Source organism: Hemitrygon akajei, chromosome 3 (genome assembly GCF_048418815.1).
Source record: "Hemitrygon akajei chromosome 3, sHemAka1.3, whole genome shotgun sequence".
Classification (NCBI taxonomy): domain Eukaryota; kingdom Metazoa; phylum Chordata; class Chondrichthyes; order Myliobatiformes; family Dasyatidae; genus Hemitrygon; species Hemitrygon akajei.
In genome coordinates, this window is record NC_133126.1 from 76,897,494 (window position 1) to 76,919,861 (window position 22,368).

A 22,368-nucleotide genomic window follows, 5' to 3' on the forward strand; every position below is an offset into this window, starting at 1 on the left:
TTTGAATTGATCATAGCCATGGCATAAACACTTGATTTAAAATTCTGTCATCTTTAGCACATTTTTATTTGACTCCATTCAAAATATGTGGCTATGAATTTTGAGATTGTGCAGAAACTGCTAATTTAGTTCTGTTTATGTGCATTTGTGCATATGGCTTAACAGTGGAATTTCCACTTCATTCTATCAACTATTCCTCCAAAAGAAACTCCAGTCAAGATAGTGTGGCAATGAATGTATCTTTATGACGACACCAAATTGAACGGAAAAGCAAAATGTGCAAGAGGAAGTGGCAAGATTGCAGAGAGAATACAGATAAGCTAAGTGAGTGGACAAGGGGTCTGACAGATGGAGTACAATATTTTTTGGGACTGTAATACCCTTAGAGAGTAAGACCATATATTTTGGATATATACCTCAAGAATGGTTGAACAGAGATAAATATTTAATGAATATACTGTTGGTGGCTGGTAAAAAGACTCTTACTAGGAAATGGTTATCACAGGAGAGCCCAACTTTAAATGTATGGATGGAAATTACAATGGACATTTACAAACTGGAGAAGATAACAGCATCTGTTAATCATAAGCTGGAACAATTTGACTCATATTGGGAAAAATGGTTTAACTACATAATGCCTCATAGGCCTGATTTTATTCTCACAAATCAATGAATATGTTGTAAAAAAAAAGATCACTCCCTACTTGTACATAGTTTTTTCCTTTTGCTTGTTTTTCTTTCCACTCTTTTCTATAAGTGTATACCTCAGATAAATACTTTGTGGAGGTTTGTGATATATATGATTATATGATATATATGTACAATGTCTGAAAAACATCTTATGGAAATGTTTGTTTGATGATGAACTTCAATAAAAAATAAATTACAAAAAAAATACACCATGCTGTTGTACAGAAGGACTTAGGTGTGCTTGTTATGAATTGCCAAAGGTTAGTTTGCAGGTACCAATTCAAGAAGGCAAATGGAATTGTTGGCCTTCATTGCTAGAGGGCTTGAATTTAAGAGCATAGAGGTTATGCTGCAACTGTTCAGGACACTAGTGAGGTCACACCTGCAGTTCTGGTCTCACTTAAAAGGGGTGCACAGGAAGTTCTCCAAGTTTATTTGCAGATGGGGGAGAGGGAGTTAGTCTATGACGAGAGACTGAGTCACCTGGGGCGATATTCACTGGAATTCATATAAAATTATGAAAGGGATAGAGGCAGAAGCATCATTTCCACTGGTAAGTGAGACCACAGCTAGAGGAAACACGAGGAAATCTGCAGATGCTGGAAATTCAAACAACAACACACACAAAATGCTGGTGGAACACAGCAGGCCAGGCAGCATCTATAGGGAGAAGCGCTATCGACGTTTCGGGCCGAGACCCTTCGTCAGGACTAGACGAAGGGTCTCAGCCCGAAACATCGACAGCGCTTCTCCCTATAGATGCTGCCTGGCCTGCTGTGTTCCACCAGCATTTTGTGTGTGTTGTTGTCACAACTAGAGGACATAGCTTCAAGATTTGGGGGAGCAGATTTAGACAGTGGTGAGGAGAAATTACTTTTTTCAAAGAATAGTGAATCTGTGAAGTTTTCTCTGCCAGCGAAGCAGTGGGGGCTAACTCACTAAATATATTTAAAACACAGTTAGACAGATTTTTGCATAGTATGGGAATTACAGGTTATGGGAAAGCAGCAAGGTAGGTGGAGCTAAATCTATGGCCTATCAGCCACGAATTTATCGAATGGCAGAGCAGGTGTAACAGGCCAGATGCTCTCCTCCCTCTCATATTTCCTAGGTATGTCTATGCCGCATTTTTGGATTTTGTTACAGGATTATATTAACTCCTTTTATCATAAAGGGACATTAAAAATATATTGTTGTAAAGGTTGTCTTGCACCCTCCTTTCCTATTTTTATTTGCTACAGATTGTTTTTGCCATGTCTTGTTAATAAACATATTTGCACTCATGAATAATTGACTTCCATAACTGAATATTTTATAATGAAGGTGCTTCCAGGAATATAATACTATATTTTACTATCTGTGCTGCTTAACAGTAATAAGTACACAACATTGCAATCCAAATACCTTCAAAGATTTATCAAGTGTGGAACAAATACTCATAGTTTAACTATTGGTTATTTCTGTAACAGGATTATAACTACTATTAGTCCCATAAGTCATGTCACACACTTTAAGTATTTATGCAACCTTTGTAAATTCTCAGTAGTGATGCTGTAGAGTAATCCAAGTAAACCTGAAAGAAAACAAGGACATGTACAATATATAAAAGATAATTGGACACTGAATAAATTTGGCCATAGACCAACATTGTATGTGTAATGCTATGTCCAAATTAAAGCCATAAGACATAAAGTGAAGCAAGCGATCTCTGGAGTAAAAAGCAAGTGTGACTTATACATGATGCATTAGTCATTTTGCAATTATTGGTCAGTAGAGAATAACAAATAAGAAAAGGGAGAATAAGTTAAATGATACAACAAAAACAGTTAACTGATACTCAAACCAAACAGACCTAAATCTCAGTATAATTTTTGTTCCATTAAACAGGGTGCAGTAGCACAAAGCCTACAAGTAACCTCACACAGCAACATATGATAAAATAACACAGCTATAAATAACTTTGCAACACACTAACTTGTTTGTGTGCAGTTCTGTGCCCAACCCCACTAATAGGAAGCATCGACTGTAAATGGAGCAAATCTTTTAGGTATAATCACACCAAGATTAAATTGAAAGAAAAAGAAGTTTTTGCAGATTCCCGCTCAATCCTCCCAGCCAACCACACACATATTCCCCCAAAAATACTCATGAGCAAGATAATTAAGAATAATTGACCGAAGTGAAATAAATAATGTCATGCTCAAAGCTGAACTCCATTACTTCTACTGTCTGCGAATGTATGAATTTTCCAGTTCTTTCTTTTTTGGGGGATGATATGAATACTTCCCAAATCTACAGAATTGTTTAATTTTAACCATACCCGTTTGTTTTGTATCGCATATTATTTCTGAAGAAAGCCCAGACTCAGTCCAGCCTGCTATTCCTGTGCTAGTTTTTATTATTCACAGAATGAATGGAAATTCTGAAACACCTTTGCGTAATTTAGTTGCTATTCACTTCATATATTGAATCATAAATAGCTACAGGTATCTGGTCTTGAAGTGAAAAGGATCATATGATCAGAGCTTATCTCATGCACAAAACAAGATATCAAGCAGTTTCAGTAAATTGAGTTATGTAAACAAGATTGTAATTATTTTGTGGTTTATATTGAGCGTACAGAGGACCAAAGCCTTATTGAACAGCATGACTATGTATAGACCAGTTCACTTAGCAAGATGTCCCCAGGCTCTATAGAGGGCACTACCAGACTTAAAAACACAACCTGATATTAGGCTAGTTAGTCAAAAGTGTAATTAAAAAGCACTATATGTAAGCAGTACCTGAAAGGAATGAAGCTGACAGATTGAGGAGTAATAATGTTCCTTTCTCTGAAAAAAATCTACCCTGAGCAAGGTCTCAGGTGAAATTGCAAAATTAATTTTCATGGTCAGATAACCTCTTCTGGTTTAGTGTGTACTGATAGTAATTGAACAGATCCTCATACAATACCAAAAAGTAATCTTGGTTAACATTTTTCATAAACTCCATGGTAAGTTTCAATATTAACGAAGCCACTAAAATGCTGATACTCAAACTTTCTAAACTCATCCTTTCAAAATCACTTGTAATAAAATGAAAATAAATAACGTCAGGTCCATCTGCTCATCAATAACACAGGGCTATGAAACTACATAAAACTCCATGATGAGCCAATTGGCGATGGAACCCTGTTTCTAGATTGACACAAGCTGTTCTCTGCTTAAAACGTGTGGGATTTATTCTGATTATAGCACTTTATATAGCACTGATACAAAGCTCTGTATAGTTGACATTGTTCACGAAAATAAATATTCAGAATAAAACTCACTTCTGTATTTACAGCAGGATGGGGGCATTAAAAGATGATAAAACAGCAACTAGATAAAGTGTCGATTATTTTTAGGAAATGAAAATTACTTCCGTATGCTACCACAACCAAAACAAATCGTTTCTATTTATAATTACTGGCCTATTATGTGAAATTATATTTAGTAAATCGAATTGTACTGACGGCTTAGATTTATGTTTTGAGAAAGCAGCACGGTATAAATTTTCAGTGCACAAATGATGAACCTTTACACTGCAATCCTGTATAATATTACTATCTGTGCTCCCGATATTTCAGGGAAATTAACTCGATGCATCGACACCAAGAATTGCTTTGGCTTATTTCAAAGATTAATCGAAGTATAAAAATGCTGGACCTTTTTTGACTCGTTGATACAGACGACTTTCCGGAATATTTCCTTTTAAATCTGCTGCGGAAACTTTCAATAAAGAACTTTTTAATACCATTTTCATTGAGCCTTAGGCAATAACAAACATGTTAATGTCTTTCCCGGTTATCTGTTGCAACGGGTATTTGATTACAAAAACACCTCTTTAAATCCATGGCCATTTCAACATATTATTCCATAATCTAATTTGTCAAGGTGCTAAAATATCTGAGTCACATCTTGGCGAGCCTCTGTCGTCATTTATGACATCCACCTGCACAGAAAGCCTAATATCTCGTATGCATAATATTAGAACAAAACTAACATTTATCTTAACACAAGAAATTCTGCAGATGCTGGAAATCCAGAGTAACACGCGCAAAATTCTGGAGGAACTCAGGTCAACTCAGCTACCTGACCTGCTGAGGTCCTCCAGTATTTTGTGCTCCTTTTAACGCACCCTTAAGTTTCCAACAACAATATCAAACCAAAAGACTGTACGCAACGAAAGGCAATTTTTAAAAAAATCACATTTCGATTCCATCCATTGGAAACCGCTAACATAGCTCCGAGTCTGAATACAAATCTCGCCCACTACATTCTAGTTCAGCACCACCACTGAAGAACAGCCCCACTACAAGCTCAAGCAATCGTTGAAACTGGAACGCAGAATATTTATACAATACCAAAAGCAAGGTTACTCATGCTGTACATTACAATCATTTTATTTCCCCTCCTCCCCTAAATAAACGTTGAAAATTAATAGGTTGCATTTTAAAATCCAAATCCACATCGGATTATTCAAAACAACAATCCCGGGAATCCACCAATTCACATGCGCTTTGCACAAGAAAGTGACAATAAAAAACAAACTGCATATGAAAGCGACACACGGGAACACACACAATCTCTCTGCCTTAAAACGCTCAGCCTTGTGATAAATATCTCCAGCTTGGCAGAATGGGGTGTATGAAAGGGTCGTGGGATTCCTACAATCACCGAACACTGCTTCACCTTCCTTCTCGCCGTGTTCACCTTTCCCACTGGTATTAACGTCCTAACTCCAGGCCTAAGTGTATCTGCACACACCGTGGCAACAACCCAAAATAATAACTAATAACTCACAACACAAACAATTTCCCCCCGTGCGATGTTCACGGTAACCTGGCAGGAATTTCTGCAACTCTTATCCTTCACCCTCGGTGCGTGTGCATTGCAGCTGCAAACGTGTCGTGTGTGTGTATATTGGGGGGGGGGGGGTCCATTCTCCCTCCTCCGCTTCCACACACTAGCCCCCAACTATAGCTCTACTGACCCGGGCTTGCCCTCACGACAGCAGCCCTAATTTCCTCGTCGTATGCCACCCCCGTCGCTCCGGGTCACTGAGGACTTGAGTGGGCCCGGAATGCTGAGCCGAGATCCCGGCCGCCGGTATACACCAGTAATATGCCGGCTACAACCTCGGGCTCACCCCCCAATCGGCGCCGAGGCCATCGCCGGGCTATTTGTGTGTGGGTTGAGGTGGGGGGGGGGGGAGAAAACGAGTGCGGGGCTGAGCTGCTCCCGCCGCCGCCGCTACGGTGCTGGGTGAGGGATCGGCGGCCTGGTCCCGGAGCAGCTGTCAGCCAGCCAGATCCCCGGTCGGTGTATGTAGAGAGACGGAGGAGGGGGGCGCGGGAGGCCCCACCGGTCCCAGGCTCCGGCTGCCCCGGGCCCCAGTCAGACAGGCTGCGCCGGGCTCGGTACTGGCAAAGCACAGTCTCCCGGCGCCAGCCGCAGAGGAGCTGGGTGGCAAGGCAGGCGGACGGGGGCAGCGGAGAAGAGGGAAGAGAGCAGCTCGGTTACCTGTCAGCACTCCGACCCGGATCTGGTGGTCGTGGTTGGTTAGAAGTAGCCCCTCGGTCGCCATGTTCGCGAGCGCTGGGTCCGCGGGAATGCGGCGACGAGCAACGGCCGCGCACGCGAGCCAGGCGGCAGCAAACGAGTGCCGAGTTCATCGAGCCGCGCCGCTTCAGCCAGGCAGAGCACGGAGTCACTGCGCACTGACGCTTCAATCACCCACACTCAGCTGGGACCCGGCACCGACCTACTGGGGGCAGGCATGTAGTCATTACTCAGTGAGAGTTAGTACGCACCCCTAGTGCTGGCACCCCCACCCACTCACTGGGAGCTGGCACCTACTCACTGGAGCAGGTATCCAGTTACTCAGTGTTGATCCTCCCACTGGGTGCTGGCACCCACAGTCACCCACACACTGGGAATTGGCAATAAGTCACACTGAACTGAGTCCAGACACTCTTCAGTCCTCCACTTAAAAACTTCATCTACTCACTGGTAGCTGTTGCCAACCACTCTCTTACTATAACTGGCACCCGGGTACTCTCTTACTGAGAGCTGTCACCCCAAGCACCCCTCAACAGGAGCTGATACCTAATCATGTCTCACTTTGAACAGGTATCGATCACTGAGATCCAAGTAAGGGGTGTGTGTGTGTGTGTGTGTGTGTGTGTGTGTGTGTGTGTGTGTGTGTGTGTGTGTGTGTGTGTGTGTGTGTGTGTGTGTGTGTGTGTGTGTGTGTGTGTGTGTGTGTGTGTGTGTGTGTGTGTGTGTGTGTGTGTGTGTGTGTGTAAAACCCAGCGAATGTCAACTTCTAGTGAATGAGTACCTCAGCTCCCAGTCAGCGAATGGTTGCAGTTCTCTGTAAACGAGTGGTAGCTGGAAGTCATTCGCCCTTTCTCTGGGGATTGGTGGCCCGCTCATTGGTAATTGACAGTCATCCCTCACTCGTTGTTGACCACCCTCCCTCAGTCACCCATCAATGAGCGCTGCTACTCAATCCCCCTTCAGTAAGTACAAACCCAGAGGGTAGTTCCCATCGCTGGGTGTGACAATTATTCATTGGGAACACTCTAATTCCTTGGAAGCAAAGGCGCCTCGTTAGGAGTTGAAAAGATGAGGCATATCCACTCGTTTACAGGGAATTGGAACTATTCACTCACTGGGAGTTGAGGCACTCATTCACTCACCACTGGTTCACTGGGAGCTGAAACTCGCTGGGACACACACACACACACACACACACACACACACACACACACACACACACACACACACACACACACACACACACACACACACACACACACACACACACACACACACACACACACAAACCAGTTTGGAACTAAGACAAAACCGGCCAGAAACTCTACTACTTTTTCCACAGATCGTGCCTGACCTGCTGATTATTTCCTCCAATTTTTAAGATTTCCAGCATCTATATCCCCCCACCCCCAATCCTCACTCATTTACTCACTGGGAACTCCAACCCTCTCGCTTATATATTAGATGGTGGAACCGACTCTTTCACCCAGTTGGACCTGAGACTCCCTCACCCTTTCATTCACTCTCACAGGGAAGGTGGCATCGGTTCCTTTTCAACCGGAGGAGTGACACTGCACCAGGTTCCCACTCACATAGTCACGAAAGACAACGGATAATTGTCTCTGCAGTTTATTATCCCCTCTTTCTCTGTCACGCTCTTTAGTTATCTTGCAACGATCTGGTACCCGATTATTATCTGTTTAATTTGGCTTTGTTTCCATTAAAGAGGTTTCCCTCTCGCTCTCCCGCTATCACCATTTCCCTGCTTATACGGTATGTTTTTTTCATGTGTGTTCCCTGTCCTCATGAAACAAGCCGAGCACCGAGTACACGGATCTGCAAGCTGGATCGTGTGTTTAATTTGTGCGGCATGTTGAATATTAATTTTGCAGCTTGCCGAGGTGATTGTTTTGGTGCAATGAAATTAGAGCTCAGGCACCCAAGTTCATTAATGATATACACGTTAAGGCTACTTCTGGCGGGGTGTCTAAAACGAGACGGGAATCTCCCCTGCAATAAATAGAACATTCAGTGGCACCCCCGTCGGTCTATTCGTGTCATTATTTGAGCTCCCACAGCACAGTTCAAAATTGTATTCTCTTGTAACATCTCTGCTCGGCTCCCGCTTATTAACCGCACTCACGTGCAGATGAAATAATATCTTATAAGCAATTTATAACCTTTTTCGTTGTTTTATTGGAACGTTATAATTTTGAAATATCTAATTTGGTTTTTTTTTCGCACTGAAAAATTCCCCATTCCATTTCTATGTCATTACAGAACTCTTGGCAAGTATTTCTTTCTGATTTGGGGCCCTTTATTTCCTCCAAGTGTTTCCCACTCTTTGTTTTCTTTGTATTTTTTTTATTTTCTTGCGTCTTGGAATCAGTCGTGCGGTTACAACACTTGATGATAATTTTCTTTGTTACGCTGCAGAAGATGAATACTTGGGTCATTGGAAGTATTGGGGTGGGTTTCTCGGCCAACGACACGGATGCAGGACTAATGCTTACAGGAGACATAAGAGACCGCAGATGCTGGAAACCTGAAGCACCACTCAACTCAACGGCGCTGGCACAGCATCCACGGAGCAAAAGGGACAGTTGACAGTTGGGGTCGACACCTTTCATCTTGACTGGCTAATCCTTACTTCCTCTTGCCGTTGTGACATGAATCTATAGTCCAAGCAATAACAACAGTTCAGATCTGCCTGGGTGAGGGAGAAATCACCAGAATGAGTTGATAGATTGCAAATGGAATCTAAGGCCTAGATACAAAGCAAACTTTGGTTTTGGTTATAAATAAACAACCAAGAAGCAGAATACAAACAGGCCCAAAAAGCATGGGTTATAACAAACAGACAAAAAATGTATTTTTCTCTAGTAGATAGATTTCAAAACATAATTTTGTCATTGTCTGATCATCATCGTTAGCTCGCATCTTTTATTGCCAGTTGGCGGACGATTTCCCTCCACGCCACTTTGTCCCGACACTTGTCGTTAATGTTGTTGTTTTGATCCTTTAATTGAGACTAACATATTGGGAAATCATGTACTTGTCAGGTTACAGCCTTTGCCTTCTGCTGGGTGAGTTTAAGGAGCTCACCATCTCCATTGTCTAATAGAGATTTTACATGATTTAACATCCAGTTCCAAAAACGGAGCTACCCATTTGTCAGGCCATTTAAGTGACAATATTTTATCTCCTTTTAACCTTGCATCATTTATTTTGCACATACCAAATTAATGTTGTCATAAATGTGGGTGGGGGGCAGCATGCTAAACTTTTTATTAGCGGAAGTATACAAAACATAACGATTCATGGCAATCTTATACAATGGATTCTGGTTATTTGGGCCATCAGTTAATCTGTACAGCCTCTTATTTGGACCAACCCTTAAAGAACAAAAACTAATCAAGATAATTGCAGGGACTCTCTTCATTTATTTGGGACATTATGCCACTTAATTGGGACAGCAGACTGTTGCCTAAAAGTTTCTAAATAGCATCAGCCACGTGCACTGTGTGGCCGTATGTCACTACACTGCGCTTAGAGCAGTTTTTAAATAACATCAGTTGCATGTGTTTGTGCTCAAAAAGCAGTGAATTTTGTCACTGATAGTTAGTGAGAGATAGCTATTAAGACAATTCAGAACTGTTTTGCTCAGTGCATTTTCAAGTTTTGAGGCTTAGAGATGCCAAAAATGACAGGGAGTAAAAATGAAAGGATTTCACTACTTTGGCAATTTAGGAACTAGAACATAGAATAGTACAGTACAGGGCCTTCGGCCCACGATGTTGTGCCGACCCTTAAATCCTGCCTCCCATATAACCCCCCACTTTAAATTCCTCCATATACCTGTCTAGTAGTTTCTTAAATTTCACTAGTGTATCTGCCTCCACCACTGACTCAGGCAGTGCGTTCCACACACCAACCACTCTGAGTGAAAAACCTTCCTCTAATGTCCCCCTTGAACTTCCCTCCCCTTACCGTAAAGCCATGACCTCTTTTATTGGAGGAGACCTTGAAGGTATAGACAATCATCTTGAATGTTACAATGAAAGTGAAGATATGGAGGATGTAATTCTTAAGTGTTGTATGAAGGCAAACACAAGAAACTCAGCAGGCCAGGCAGCATCAGTGGAAAAGAGTAAACAGTTGATGTTGAGCTAAGACCCTTCATCAGGACTGGAGAGAAAGATGAGAGGTCAGAGTAAGAAGGTATGGGTATGAGAGGAAGAAGTACAAGGGTGAATCCAGGAGAGGGGGAGGGAGTGAAATAAAAATCTGGGAAGTTGATTGGTGAAAGAGATGAAGGGCTGGAGGAGGGGGAATCTGGTAGAAAAGGACAGAAGACCATAGAAGAATGGGAAGGAGGAGCACCTGAGGAGGAGAGGGAGAGGGAAAAAAAAGGGAAGCAGTGGGCGGGTGCACAATTACCAGAAGTCCGAGAGATTGATGTTCGTGTCATCAGGTCAGAGGCTACCTAAATGGAATATAAGGTGTCATGCCTCCATCCTGAGTGTGGATTCATTGTGGCAGTAGATGAGGCCATGGATTGACATGGCGGGATGGGAAGGGAAAGCAGAATTGAAATAGGTGGCTACTGGGAGATTGCTCTTTTTCTGGCTGACAGAGCATAGAAGCTTGGCAAAGCGGGTCTCCCAATCTACGTTGGATCTCACCGATATCCGGGAGCACTGGATACAGCAGATGACTGCAACAGACTCACAGGTCAAGTGTCACCTCACCTGGAAGGGCTGTTCAGGTCCCTGAATGGGAGTGAGGGAGGAGGTGTCACAGCAAGTATGGCACTTGTATCACCTGCAAGGGCAAATACCAGGAGGGAGATCAGTGGTGAGGGACAAGTGGACAAAGAAGTCTCGTAGGCAGCGATCCCTATAGAAAGCAGAGAGTGGGGGGGGGGGGGGGGGGGAGGTGATGGGAAGATGAGCTTGGCGGTGGGATCCCATTGGAGATGATGGAAGTTAAAGAGAATTATGTGGTGGACATGGAGACTAGTGGGGTTGACGAGAGGAATCCTATTCCTGTTGTGGTAGCAGGAGGATGGGGTGAGGGCAGACGTGTGTGAAATGGAAGAGATGCAGGTCAGGGCAGCGTGAATGGTGGAGGGAAAGAAGTCCCTTTCTTTGAAGGAGGATGATATCCCATTAGTTCTGGAATGAAAGTCATTGTATGACGGCAGTCCTTTTTCTGCACCAGGTGTCTGTGCTGATTTTGTTTATTTACAGTCAAAAGAACATGGCAGTGGACTCTGGATGAATTCTTCCATTGATAACTGTTTGGAACTAATACAGTTTTACAGCACTAGAGTAGTTGTGATCTAATTTGTTCTTTATTTCATTTAAATACATAATTAATTTCTCAGTTAGTCTTTTTATCCCTATTTAACTATTTCTATGAAATTTCAGCCAATTGGGACAGCCATTTATTTACCAAAATGTATTGGGCCCAATGTGCCCCAATATATCCACTGTATATCAATTCAATAGTCAGCAATTCAGATGTGAGCCTATATACATTTCAAAATAATTTCAGTTAATACAGATAAAACTGAAAAGGATTTTAATATTTCCCAGTTTCTGTCAGATGTCTGAAAATCCTCAGACTAGAGATTAAAGGAAGGACAGCCTGGTGGGAATACTTACTATTCAAAGTGCATTTTACACTATATTCAAAATTCATATTACTTTTTATATATTAAAATCTAAGGATAGTATATCCACCTTTTATCACTTAGTACTAAGCATATGCAACATGCCTCTTGTTTATACTGTTTTAATTAGTCAGTAAAATTTGCTATTTTCTTTGCATTATAACAATTTATAACTAGTATTTTATATTACTACCCATATATTGAATTGACTTTATTACTTACATCCTTGTCATAAGGGGACAGGAGGCTGGACCCAAGTGCAGGACACAGGCACTGAAGTACTAGTGGCAGGCCAGGAACAACTAAACAATAGGGAAGATATGGCAATCATAGTGTGCATGAGGGACGTAACTTTCAAGGTGATTCTGGGGTTCAGGGAGCATCTTGGAGTTCAGGCAAGGCAAGATCTTGGAGTTCACTGGACAAATCCACATAACTCCTGGGCAGGGCTCAGACCTCCCAGGCAGGAACACAGGGGCCTGGGCAGGGCACAACCCATCAGCAGCAAGGGATGGAAAGGGGCAGAACCCCCCACCAGACAACAGCAGTCCAGCCAGGTTTGCCCTACAGAGGCAAGCGATAGGAAGTGAAGTAGGGCCAGGGTGACTGCCAGACTTACTCAAAGAACTCATCTTTAACAAGGAGAACTCCAAGCCAGGACAACCCCAACTCCACTCAGTTCCAGAGCCCCTATATACACTGCCAGCCGATGGGCATCAGCTGCGCCTCCTTGAGCCCCAACAAGCCACGATGATCCACAGGTGTGACTAATTGGACTCAAGGGCAAAAGGAGAGACGGCTACAAGACCCGGAGTCCAGAGTCCGTGGACCGGATCTGCATGCATCTCCGGACCGGACCATAACAATCCTTCATATACATGAGGAGTAAAAAATCTTCACGTTACGTCTCTGTCTAAATGTGCAACGTGCAATTTATAATAAACAGAATGTACAACAGGACAGTCAATATAACATAGAAATACAGTCATATCAGCATGGATTAATCAGTCTGATGGCCTGGTGGAAGGAGCTGTCCCGGACTTTGTTGGTCCTGGCTTTTATGCTGCAGTACCATTTACCAGATGGTAGCAGCTGGAACAGCTTATGGTTGGGGTGACTCAGGTCCCCAGTGATCCTTCGGCCCTTTTTACACACCTGTTTTTGTAAATGTCCTAAATAGTTTGAAGTTCACGTCTGCAGATGCACAGGGCTCTCCACACCTTATTGGCTAGGGAAGCCATTTTACTTAAATGGAAGGACCCTAACCCTCCTACCACCTTTTATTAGCTTTCCTCTATCATGTCCCGTTGAAGTCTAGAGAAAATAAGAAGTCGGATACATCCTTTAAATGTTAAGAAATCTGCAGACCTTTTATTCAATATTTTCATATGATCTGATTTTTGTACTGATTCTCTTCCAGCTATTTTTTCAAAACCTTGGATTTGATCAGAAAGTCTCTCTTCTCTTGGTTTTTCTCTCAGGATGGACTGCCCAGTCCTTTTTTTCTGTTTAGAATAGTGTTTTTTTTTCCTCTTTGCTTTTATATAAAATTGTTAACACTCCTTCCTTTCTTTATAAATTGATAAGAGGAGAATTATACATTCTATATCAAATTTATACTTTGTAGATCAACACAATGTGTGATTCTGATATTGTTTATTTTACCTTCTGTATGTACTGCTATTGACATATATACCAGAGATATTCTCCTCCTGTTTGTATACACACTTTTTTAAAAACAATAAAAAGATTGAAAAAAGAAAGAAAAAAGTTCAGTTCCCATACCAAGCAGAGATGCAGCCAGTCAGAATGCTCTCAATTGTGCCCCTATAGAAAGTTTTTAGGATTTGTGGGTCCATACCAAACCTCTTCAACCAGCTGAGGTGAAAGAGGCGCTGTTGTGCCTTTTTCACCGCACAGCCAGTATGTACAGATCATGTGAGATCCTCGGTGATGTTTATGCCAAGGAATTAAAGCTGGTCACCCTCTCAACCCCAGATCCATTGATGTCAAAAGGGGCTAGCCTGTCTCCATTCCCCCTGTAGTCCACAACCAGCTCCTTTGTTTTTGTGACATTGAGGGAGAGGTTGTTTTCCTGACACCAATGTGTCAGGGTCATGACTTCTTCTCTGTAGACTGCCTCATTATTATTTGAGATTAGGCCCAGCAGTGTAGTGTTGTCAGCAAATTTAATTGGCAGCTTGGAGTTCTGAGTGGCAACGCAGTCATGGGTATACAGAGAGTAAAGGATGGGGCTTAGTACGCAGCCCTGAGGGGCACCTGTGTTGAGGGGTAGAGGTAAGGGAGCCCATTCTTACATGTAACTGATTAGTGTGTTTTCTAGTGGTTGCGGTATGTATATGCAATTGTTCAATGTGTTCCTTCCTGGTTACATTTGTATGATTCTGGAAACTTCTCTGGTGTTGTAGTATTTGAATAGTAGCTGTGTGATTGGTTAACTCTTGTCCACAAATTTTCTTGCCTGTGGTATAAAAAGAGTGGTACACATAAGCTCACTATTTTATTTGTTCTTTTTAGTCTTTGATCTGTTCTTTGTTCTTGGCTACTGGACTTTTGCAGTCCTACTTTATGAATTCCTTTGTTCTATTAGTTCTTAATAAAATTAATGCAGAGCAACAAGTTTTATGCCTCTTTATTGACTTCTGAAAAACCTTGGATTAAAAACATAAGAATCCAGCAATGCCTTGGCTGAACATTTAATGCAAACCCACGCCCAAGAGAAAATCACATCCTGGCAGAACTTAGTGCTAAAATAAAATACAGAAATAGGAATACTGGCAAAAATGATTTAAAAATAAATTAGTATAATTCTATTCTGAAAAAAAACATCTTCTCCTTTGGATAAAGAGTATGCCTTCGTGAATGTAAAGGCACTTATCCAGTTTGTGACTTCTACTACCGTGAAAGATAAGGACAGCAGGTGCACAAAAATCAAACCACCTGTAGGTTCACTAAAAGCCACACCACCCGAACTTGGAAACAGATTCCTGTTTCTTCACAGGAGTATATTCACCAGAGGCAATGCAATAGTTTCAGGTGGTAGCTTCCCACCACCTCAAATCCTGAAAAATTCATTGCATAAAAGCACCCTCTGATCTCTTGCTGCTGTGCTTTGAAATGTGTCAGAGCAGAAGGTTTGCTGTCAATGTATGTATGTGCCTTTATCCTTTGATATCTGACCAGCGAGGTTTCAAATCCTACAGCATCACTCTCCAGAATTTAAGATAGTTGGCCTAGAGTTGATAGAGTAGGAGGCTTATTTCAAAGCCTCTTAACCATGGCCATGAACATTAAACTTGAGGTACTATTAGCAAGAGGAAATAATTTTTTATTCATCACTTGTGCTTATAGACTGTTTGCTAACGATGCTGCTAGTTATACTATTATATACCAGCATATAACTAATTATAAAATATATAAACATTCCAAAAAAATTAAATGTTGAGTTTTACTTCCGGTCATTTTGTATGTTGGTATGTTGGTCTATGTTGGTAAGCATGGTCTACTGAAGCAACCCGGGATTAAAGGGGAGGGGGGCAGAGAGTTGTTCCATTTGATAGATTGTTTAATGCAGCAGAATAACTTAAAATATGTGCTGAAAAAAACAGCACCAAGACAACACTGGAGGACAGCGCCTTCAGGTGCAGTCGCTGCAGCCAAGAACGTCACTCCCGTGTGGGCCTCCACAACCACAACAGACGTTGCTCTACCAACACAGACTGAAGCAAGACTTTCCAGGTGCAGACCCATGGTCTCGTGAGACTTAATGGATACCTCAGGCCAGTCCAAGGTCCAAAAAATTCCCAGCTGTACCGGAGTTAATAAAGCCATTGAGGGAATGTTTTTGCACCACTCTGGAGGGAGCTGAACCAGAAGTGAGGCTAGCAACCATCACATATCTCCCTACACTGGATGGTCCTGGGTGTTTCCTGGTAGGTACAATAATGTCTGCACTCTCCACTGTAAATGCAGCACCTCTCCCTCCCTCTCTCTGGTCCGGCTAATTTGCATAGACTCCTCGGAAGCTTGGACTGGTGGTGGCCAAGGAGGAACTCTACCCTGGGGAGAAGAGATGGAGGATAATCAAGAGGAGAGTCTGTTTGGAATAAACCCCTTCATTCACTCTTTCTCCTTTCCTTTACTCGGTTACTGAGTTGAATCACCAGATCCATAAGAATCTCTAGATTCTCCAATGGGTCTCAAAGGGTCTCCTTTAGCTTGTCACTCAATCCCTTATGGAATAGAGTGGTTAGTGCTTCCATATTCCAACCGCTCTCTGTGGCCAAGTTACAAAATTCTATGGAATTGGCCACAGACCGATACCTCTTGCTCAAGTTGAGGAACCTTCACACAGACACATGTCCCTTGATGAGATGATAGAACACCCTCCTCAAAGTCTCTGAAAAGAAGTCTGGACTGGCACAAACAGGTGAATCTTTCTCCCAGAATGTGAAGGCCTAGGTAGGGGCTCTTTCAGTAAGGAGCAAGATGATATAGGCTGCTTTGCTGCGATCCAGCAGGAACTTGGATGAGCTTGTCACCAGGAATCCTCAACATACCTCAGCATTACCATAGTACTGCTTGGGAGCCAGTGGGTACAGTGATCCCTCATGATATTGATGGAGTCTCCAGTTTGAAAATATCCAGCACTGGCAGCCACTCCAGTCAAACTCAGATCCTGCCTACCAGATTCAGAGTGTTTCTGGAGAGTGTTGAGGATCTCCTGAAGCATATTGTCATGGTAGGCCAATGTATTTCACAGACATTCATAATCCGCTGGGTTCATGAAGCCTCAATTGTGCTGTAACGAGGGAGCTTTGGATAGTGGTGAACCCAAGTGCAGAGTAAGGTCTAATTTAACTCAGACTTGAAATAAACAAGATGGCACAATCAAAATGCAAAATCAGAAACCATAGTAATAGAAATGGAACTCCTACAGTTGAGCACAGAGTACTCAACAAGAGGCCTTTAAATACAGACTTTCCATGGAAGAATGTGGCAGACAATCATTGTCAGTCTGAGTCTTAAAGGGACAGCAGCAGCTAAGCCTAATCTGGGGAAATGGAATGCCAAAACTTGGAGACCTGCCTGTTCAGTCAGGACCATAACACAAGGCTCAATATTGCTGAAAGTGTATCCGGCACATGATAACACTATAAAACGATTCCACATTGGACAGAAGGTTATGCTGACAGGATATGGGCAGACGGCTCTCTGAAAGTAAATACTACCACACCTCACTTCTGTAAACTTTATATATGTGACCCTCAGGCTCGGCCAGCACGTGTTCGTCTAGGGGAAGACAACTTCTGGCCCCGCCAAACTGAGAAATCTCGTTTGTGTGGATGCTGTGTGATGTGTTGCCCGGTTACAAATCTGCACCGCAAAATATCAGACAGTACACCGTATGCAATTGAACTTTATACATCTTATATATCGACAGCAGGTGGACCAACTGGCGCTCTGGTGCAGTCAGAACAATCTGGAGCTGAACACGCTCAAGACAAAGGAGATGATAGTGGATTTCAGGAGACATCCCCCTGCTATGTCTCCCCTCACAGTCCTCAGCAGCCCTGTGTCCACCGTGGAGAACTTCAGGTTCCTGGGAACCACCATCTCTCAGGATCTGAAGTGGGAGCAGAACATCAGCTCCATCATGAAGGAAGCCCAGCAGCGGATGTATTCCCTGCGGCTCTTGAGGAAATACGGTCTGTCTCAGGAATTGCTGCTGCAGTTCTACACTTCAGTCATTGAGTCTGTCCCGTGCACCTCCATCATTGTGTGGTTTGGAGCCGCAACCAAGCAGGATAGAACCAGACTACAGCGCACAGTGAGGACTGCCAAGCGCATCATTGGAGCCTCCCTGCCCTCTATTGTGGACCTGTACTCTTCCAGGTTGAAGAAGAGGGTGGGGAACATCATAAAGGACTCCTCCCATCCTGCGCACGGACTGTTTGATCTGCTTCCATCTGGTAGGCGCTTCAGATCCCTCCAGACTAAGACTAATAGGCACTGGAGAAGTTTTTTCCCTACTGCGGTCACTTTGCTGAACAGTTAACTGCCGGTTAACTGTCGACTAACTATTACTTGGATTGCACTACCTGTATGTATAATCTATATTTTCATTTATATTTATCATTATTATTGTTATGAGCAGAGAGACAACATCTGCCGGAAGTAAATTCCTTGTATGTGCATAGGTACTTGGCGATTAAAGTCTGATTCTGATTCTGATTCTGATTCTGATTAATCTGAATATAGAGTTAGTAAAGAAAATAAAAAGTAAAAGGGCCCATTTTAAAAGAAAAGTCGAAAGTACATGTTGGAGTTCACAAATATGGCCATTCATCAACCTTCGGACCCTTACTCCCAGTCCACTCCATCTGGTGATCTACCAGCTCTCTCCACACACGTCTTCCTTCTTCTCCTCTCGCTGACCAAAGACCGTGAAAATCACTCTTCCACACTCACAAGAAAGAACAGCACTCCAAATCCCGTTATCTCTAGTCATAACCCAAAGATTGCTGCTACAGAGAAACTATTATATTATCAGTGAAACCTTACAGCATGTTACATATAGAAACCATAGCCTAGATGTTCTCCACTGGCATATGTGTGCATTAACCCAGGATTACCAATGCACCGCAACCATTTTTATGACCTGCTCATTGCTTAGAAGACATCAGCATACCAGCCAACTCTTCTTGAGATTAACTTGTACACAAAAGCGTTCAAACACTAAAAAGTGTTTAAACTATGATTAAAAAATAAAACCTAACAATAAGAAACTCATAAATTAGAATCAGAAGCAGGTTAATTATCACTGGTATATGTTGTTTTATGACAGCAGTACAGTGCAAGATGTAAAATAAATAAGTAAATAAATAAATAGTTCAAAAGAAGAAAAGCAAAGTAATCTTCATGAGTACATGGATGGTTTAGAAATCTGATGCCGTTCCTGAAACTTTGACTGTGGGTACCTCCTCCTTCGTGGTAGTGATAAGAAAAGGGCATATACCGGATGGTGAAGGTCCTTAACGACCGATGTTGCCTTCTTAAGGCACACCCATTCGAAGATGTCTTCAATTGTGAGGAGTGTTGCACCCGTGATGGAGGTAGCTGTGTCTACAACTCTCTGCAGCCTCTTTTGATTGTGCTTATTGGAGCTTCCATTCCAGTCAGAATGCTCTTCCCTGAAATTCTTTCGAAATTTTCTAGAGTCTTGGATGCTTTCCAAAATCTCCTCAAATTCCTAATGAAATATAACTGCTGGCATGCCTTCCTCATTCCTACATCAATATTTTACCCAAAATAGATGCTCCGAGATGTTGATGCCCAGACACTTGAAGCTGCTCACCTTTTCTATAACTGACTCCTCAATGAGGGCTGGTGTGTGTTTCCTATCTTCTTCCTCCTGAAATCCACAATCAATTCCTTGGTCTTCCTGACACTGAGTGCAAGATTGTTATGAAACCACTCAACCAGCTGGATCTCACTCCTGTACACCTTCTTGTTGCCACTTTAAACTCCACCATCAACAGTGGAGTCATCAGCAAATTTATAAATGGCATTTGAGTTGTGTCTATCTACACAGTCAGGGGTGTAGAGAGAGCAGAGCAATGGGCTAAACATGCATCCTTGAGGTACACAGGTGTTGAATGTCAGTAAGGAGATGTTACTTCCGATCCACTCTGCTTGTGGTATTCTGATGAGGAAGTCAAGGGTTCAGTTGCAGAGGGAGGTACAGAGGCCAGGTTTTGAAGCTTGTTGAGTAGTATCAAGGGGGTCATAGTGTTGAACACCAAGCTGTAATCGATAAATGGCAGTCTGTCATATGTATTCTATTGTCCAGGTGCCCCAAGGTCAAGTGGAGAGTGAGTGAGATTACATCCATTATAGACCTATTGTGATGGCAGTCAAATAGCAGCGGATCTGATTTCATGCTCTAGTAGGAGTTAATTCTAAACTCTCAAAGCACTTCATCATAATAGATGTGAGTGCTATTGGGCAATAGTCATCAAGACAGCTCTTCTTGGGCACTGGTATGATTGGTGCCCTTTTGAAGCAGGTGCAAACCTCTCACTGCAGCAATGAGAGATTGAAGATTTCCTTGAATACTCCAGCCAGTTGTTTGGCACTGGTTCTCAGTGCCCTGCCAGGTATACTATCTGACTTGCTGACTTGCGAGGATTCACCTTCTTAAAAAATGTTCGTACATCAGCCTCCAGGACAGAGGTCACAGGATCACCATAAGCTGTGGTGATTTCCACAGGCAGAGTGTTATTCTTCGATTCAAAACGTGTATAATAGATGTTGAGCTTATTGGGGACTGAAGCACCACTCTCATTTATGCTCTTAGGTTTCACGTCATACAAAGTAATTGCATGCAAACCCTGCCATTGCTGTTGTGCATCTGATTGTGTTTCTAACTTCATACAGAATGGCCTTTTCACTTTAATGATGGCTTTTGGTAGGTCATACTTGGACTTTGTAGGGTTCTGGATTGCCAGTCTCGAACACTGCAGATCTAGTCCTCAGCACACAGCAAATCTCCTGGTTGACACCCAATTCATTAACTAAAATCTGCATAAAATAAATCTTTATTAATCTGTCATTATATCTCCATAGGCCTTTCTCTCTCCCTCTGAAAATATCACTGACCCCTTTCTCTTTCTCTCTCTCTCTCCTCTCTCTTTCTATCTCTCTATCCTTAATTTCTCTCTCACTTTCTCTCTCTCCCTCTCCATCCACCAGTGTTGTTTCTTTCCACCTCCTCTCTCTATCCTCCTCTCTGTTTTACCACTCCTTTTTCTCTTTCACCATCTCCTATTTATCACTCTGTTATTTCTTCCCTCAACCTTCAGGAGGAACGTGATGTTGAAGCTGCCTTAGCAGAGGCAAAGGTTTTTATAAAGCAGCAGCTGACCTAGGCAGTTGTGGTCATTCCTCTAGGAAGGGGAATGAAGAACTGACCATTGGTGCAAGCCCTATAATACCACATGGTTGCTCAACAGAGGATGAAGACAAAGATAGAAACCAGACAAAGACAGCTTCCTTTCATGTTTCACATCAAATTTTTAACCAGTCTGCCTGCTGAACTTGCATCCTCAGCTTCAGATTCAACTCCAAAGAAAGATAAATCCTTATTTAAGGAAGGGAGTGAAAAGAGTCCGAGGTCACCCTACTTGGAAACACTTGGGTGCTCATCACTTAATAAGAGCAGACATGGGGAGAAGAGCATCAGTGGCTCACTTTTCAACAGAAGATACCACAGAGCCAACTGCACAGCCCTCACTGGCCGACCAGGCTGTGGTGATAAATTACCATTGGACAATAGTTTGACTGAGATGCTGAGTTTGGCCAGAGAAGCCCTAAGGCAGAATCAGTCCGAATGTGGACAGTCATCCAGAGAGTGGTGGGGAATCTGAGAAGAGCAGCAAGGAGAACTGGAGAAGCAGTAACAATATATTGCAGAATGCAAATGGACATGTGGTACAACAAACACCAGTAAACTCCAGGAAACTGAGCCAAGAACCTGTTGACAATTTGGAAGAACTAGACCTAGATACAACTGTAAATTCATGCCCAGCGCCTTGGGCTACTGGTTCCAGTATATACACAGCAGAACATGGTGGGGAGCTAGCTGAGCACCCAATAGCCACTTCCCTGTACATGTTCTGGAACATCAGAAATTACCAGAAGCAGAGCTGGTGCATTTATTGCAGAGTCAATAGGAGGGAGGTCTGCTTATACCCCTGCCAACTCTCATTGATTGCAACCATATTCCCTACAACAGGGATGAAATTCCAACTCCTAAAGTTGTACATAGTCACTCACATCTTAAGGACATAGCTGACAAGATCCCCCTACTCAACTCTTCTGCTGAGATTCTCCTGTTACTTGGTAGAGACACTATCTGTGCAAATGAGGTATGTGAACAGCTTACTATGCACGAATAGACCTGGGCTGGGTCATTGTGGGTGAAGCCTGCCTCAGTTGTGCTCATCTGCCACTGTCAGTGCATTTAAGACTAATGGGCACACAAGTCATTTCAGACCCTGTGAGTGTAGTATTGCTATAAAAGAGAAGATTGTAGAAGTAGCCAAAGACAGCCTTTGCAGTAGTTGGCACATTTGTAAGCAACTTCTCAGCACAGAGCAACTGAATCGGGCAAAGGTTGGAATCCTTCTTGTTGTTCAAAGACAGGTGTATGCGGAAGAAGTGCAGTGCTTCAAAAGCAGGAACCTCTTCCAATCTGAAGTTACCTTCATGAGCTCGGTACCTTTCTTGACTCTGAGGGGCTACACTGAGTTGGAGAACATATTTAGAGAGCACAACTCACTTCAGGGATACCTCACCCAATCATTATTCCGGGTGAACCCCATGTCACCGGTCTGC

The 22,368-nt window shown here is 42.8% G+C and overlaps 1 protein-coding gene across 20 annotated transcripts in view; it reads right to left on the reverse strand.

The window, feature by feature from the left end:
- Window positions 1–6,396, reverse strand: part of LOC140725128 (gephyrin) — a 598,333-nt gene extending 591,937 nt beyond the window's left edge. For 9 of the 20 annotated variants that reach the window (XM_073040183.1, XM_073040180.1, XM_073040168.1 and 6 more), the window contains exon 1: window positions 6,234–6,394. In XM_073040183.1, the coding sequence (XP_072896284.1) occupies window positions 6,234–6,297 (64 nt within the window). In that variant the 5' untranslated portion in view covers window positions 6,298–6,394. Of the gene's footprint in view, window positions 1–6,233 lie in introns of all 20 variants that reach the window. The other 11 variants (XM_073040186.1, XM_073040187.1, XM_073040184.1 and 8 more) reach the window with 4 other exon arrangements.
- Window positions 6,397–22,368: the final 15,972 nt, after the last annotated feature.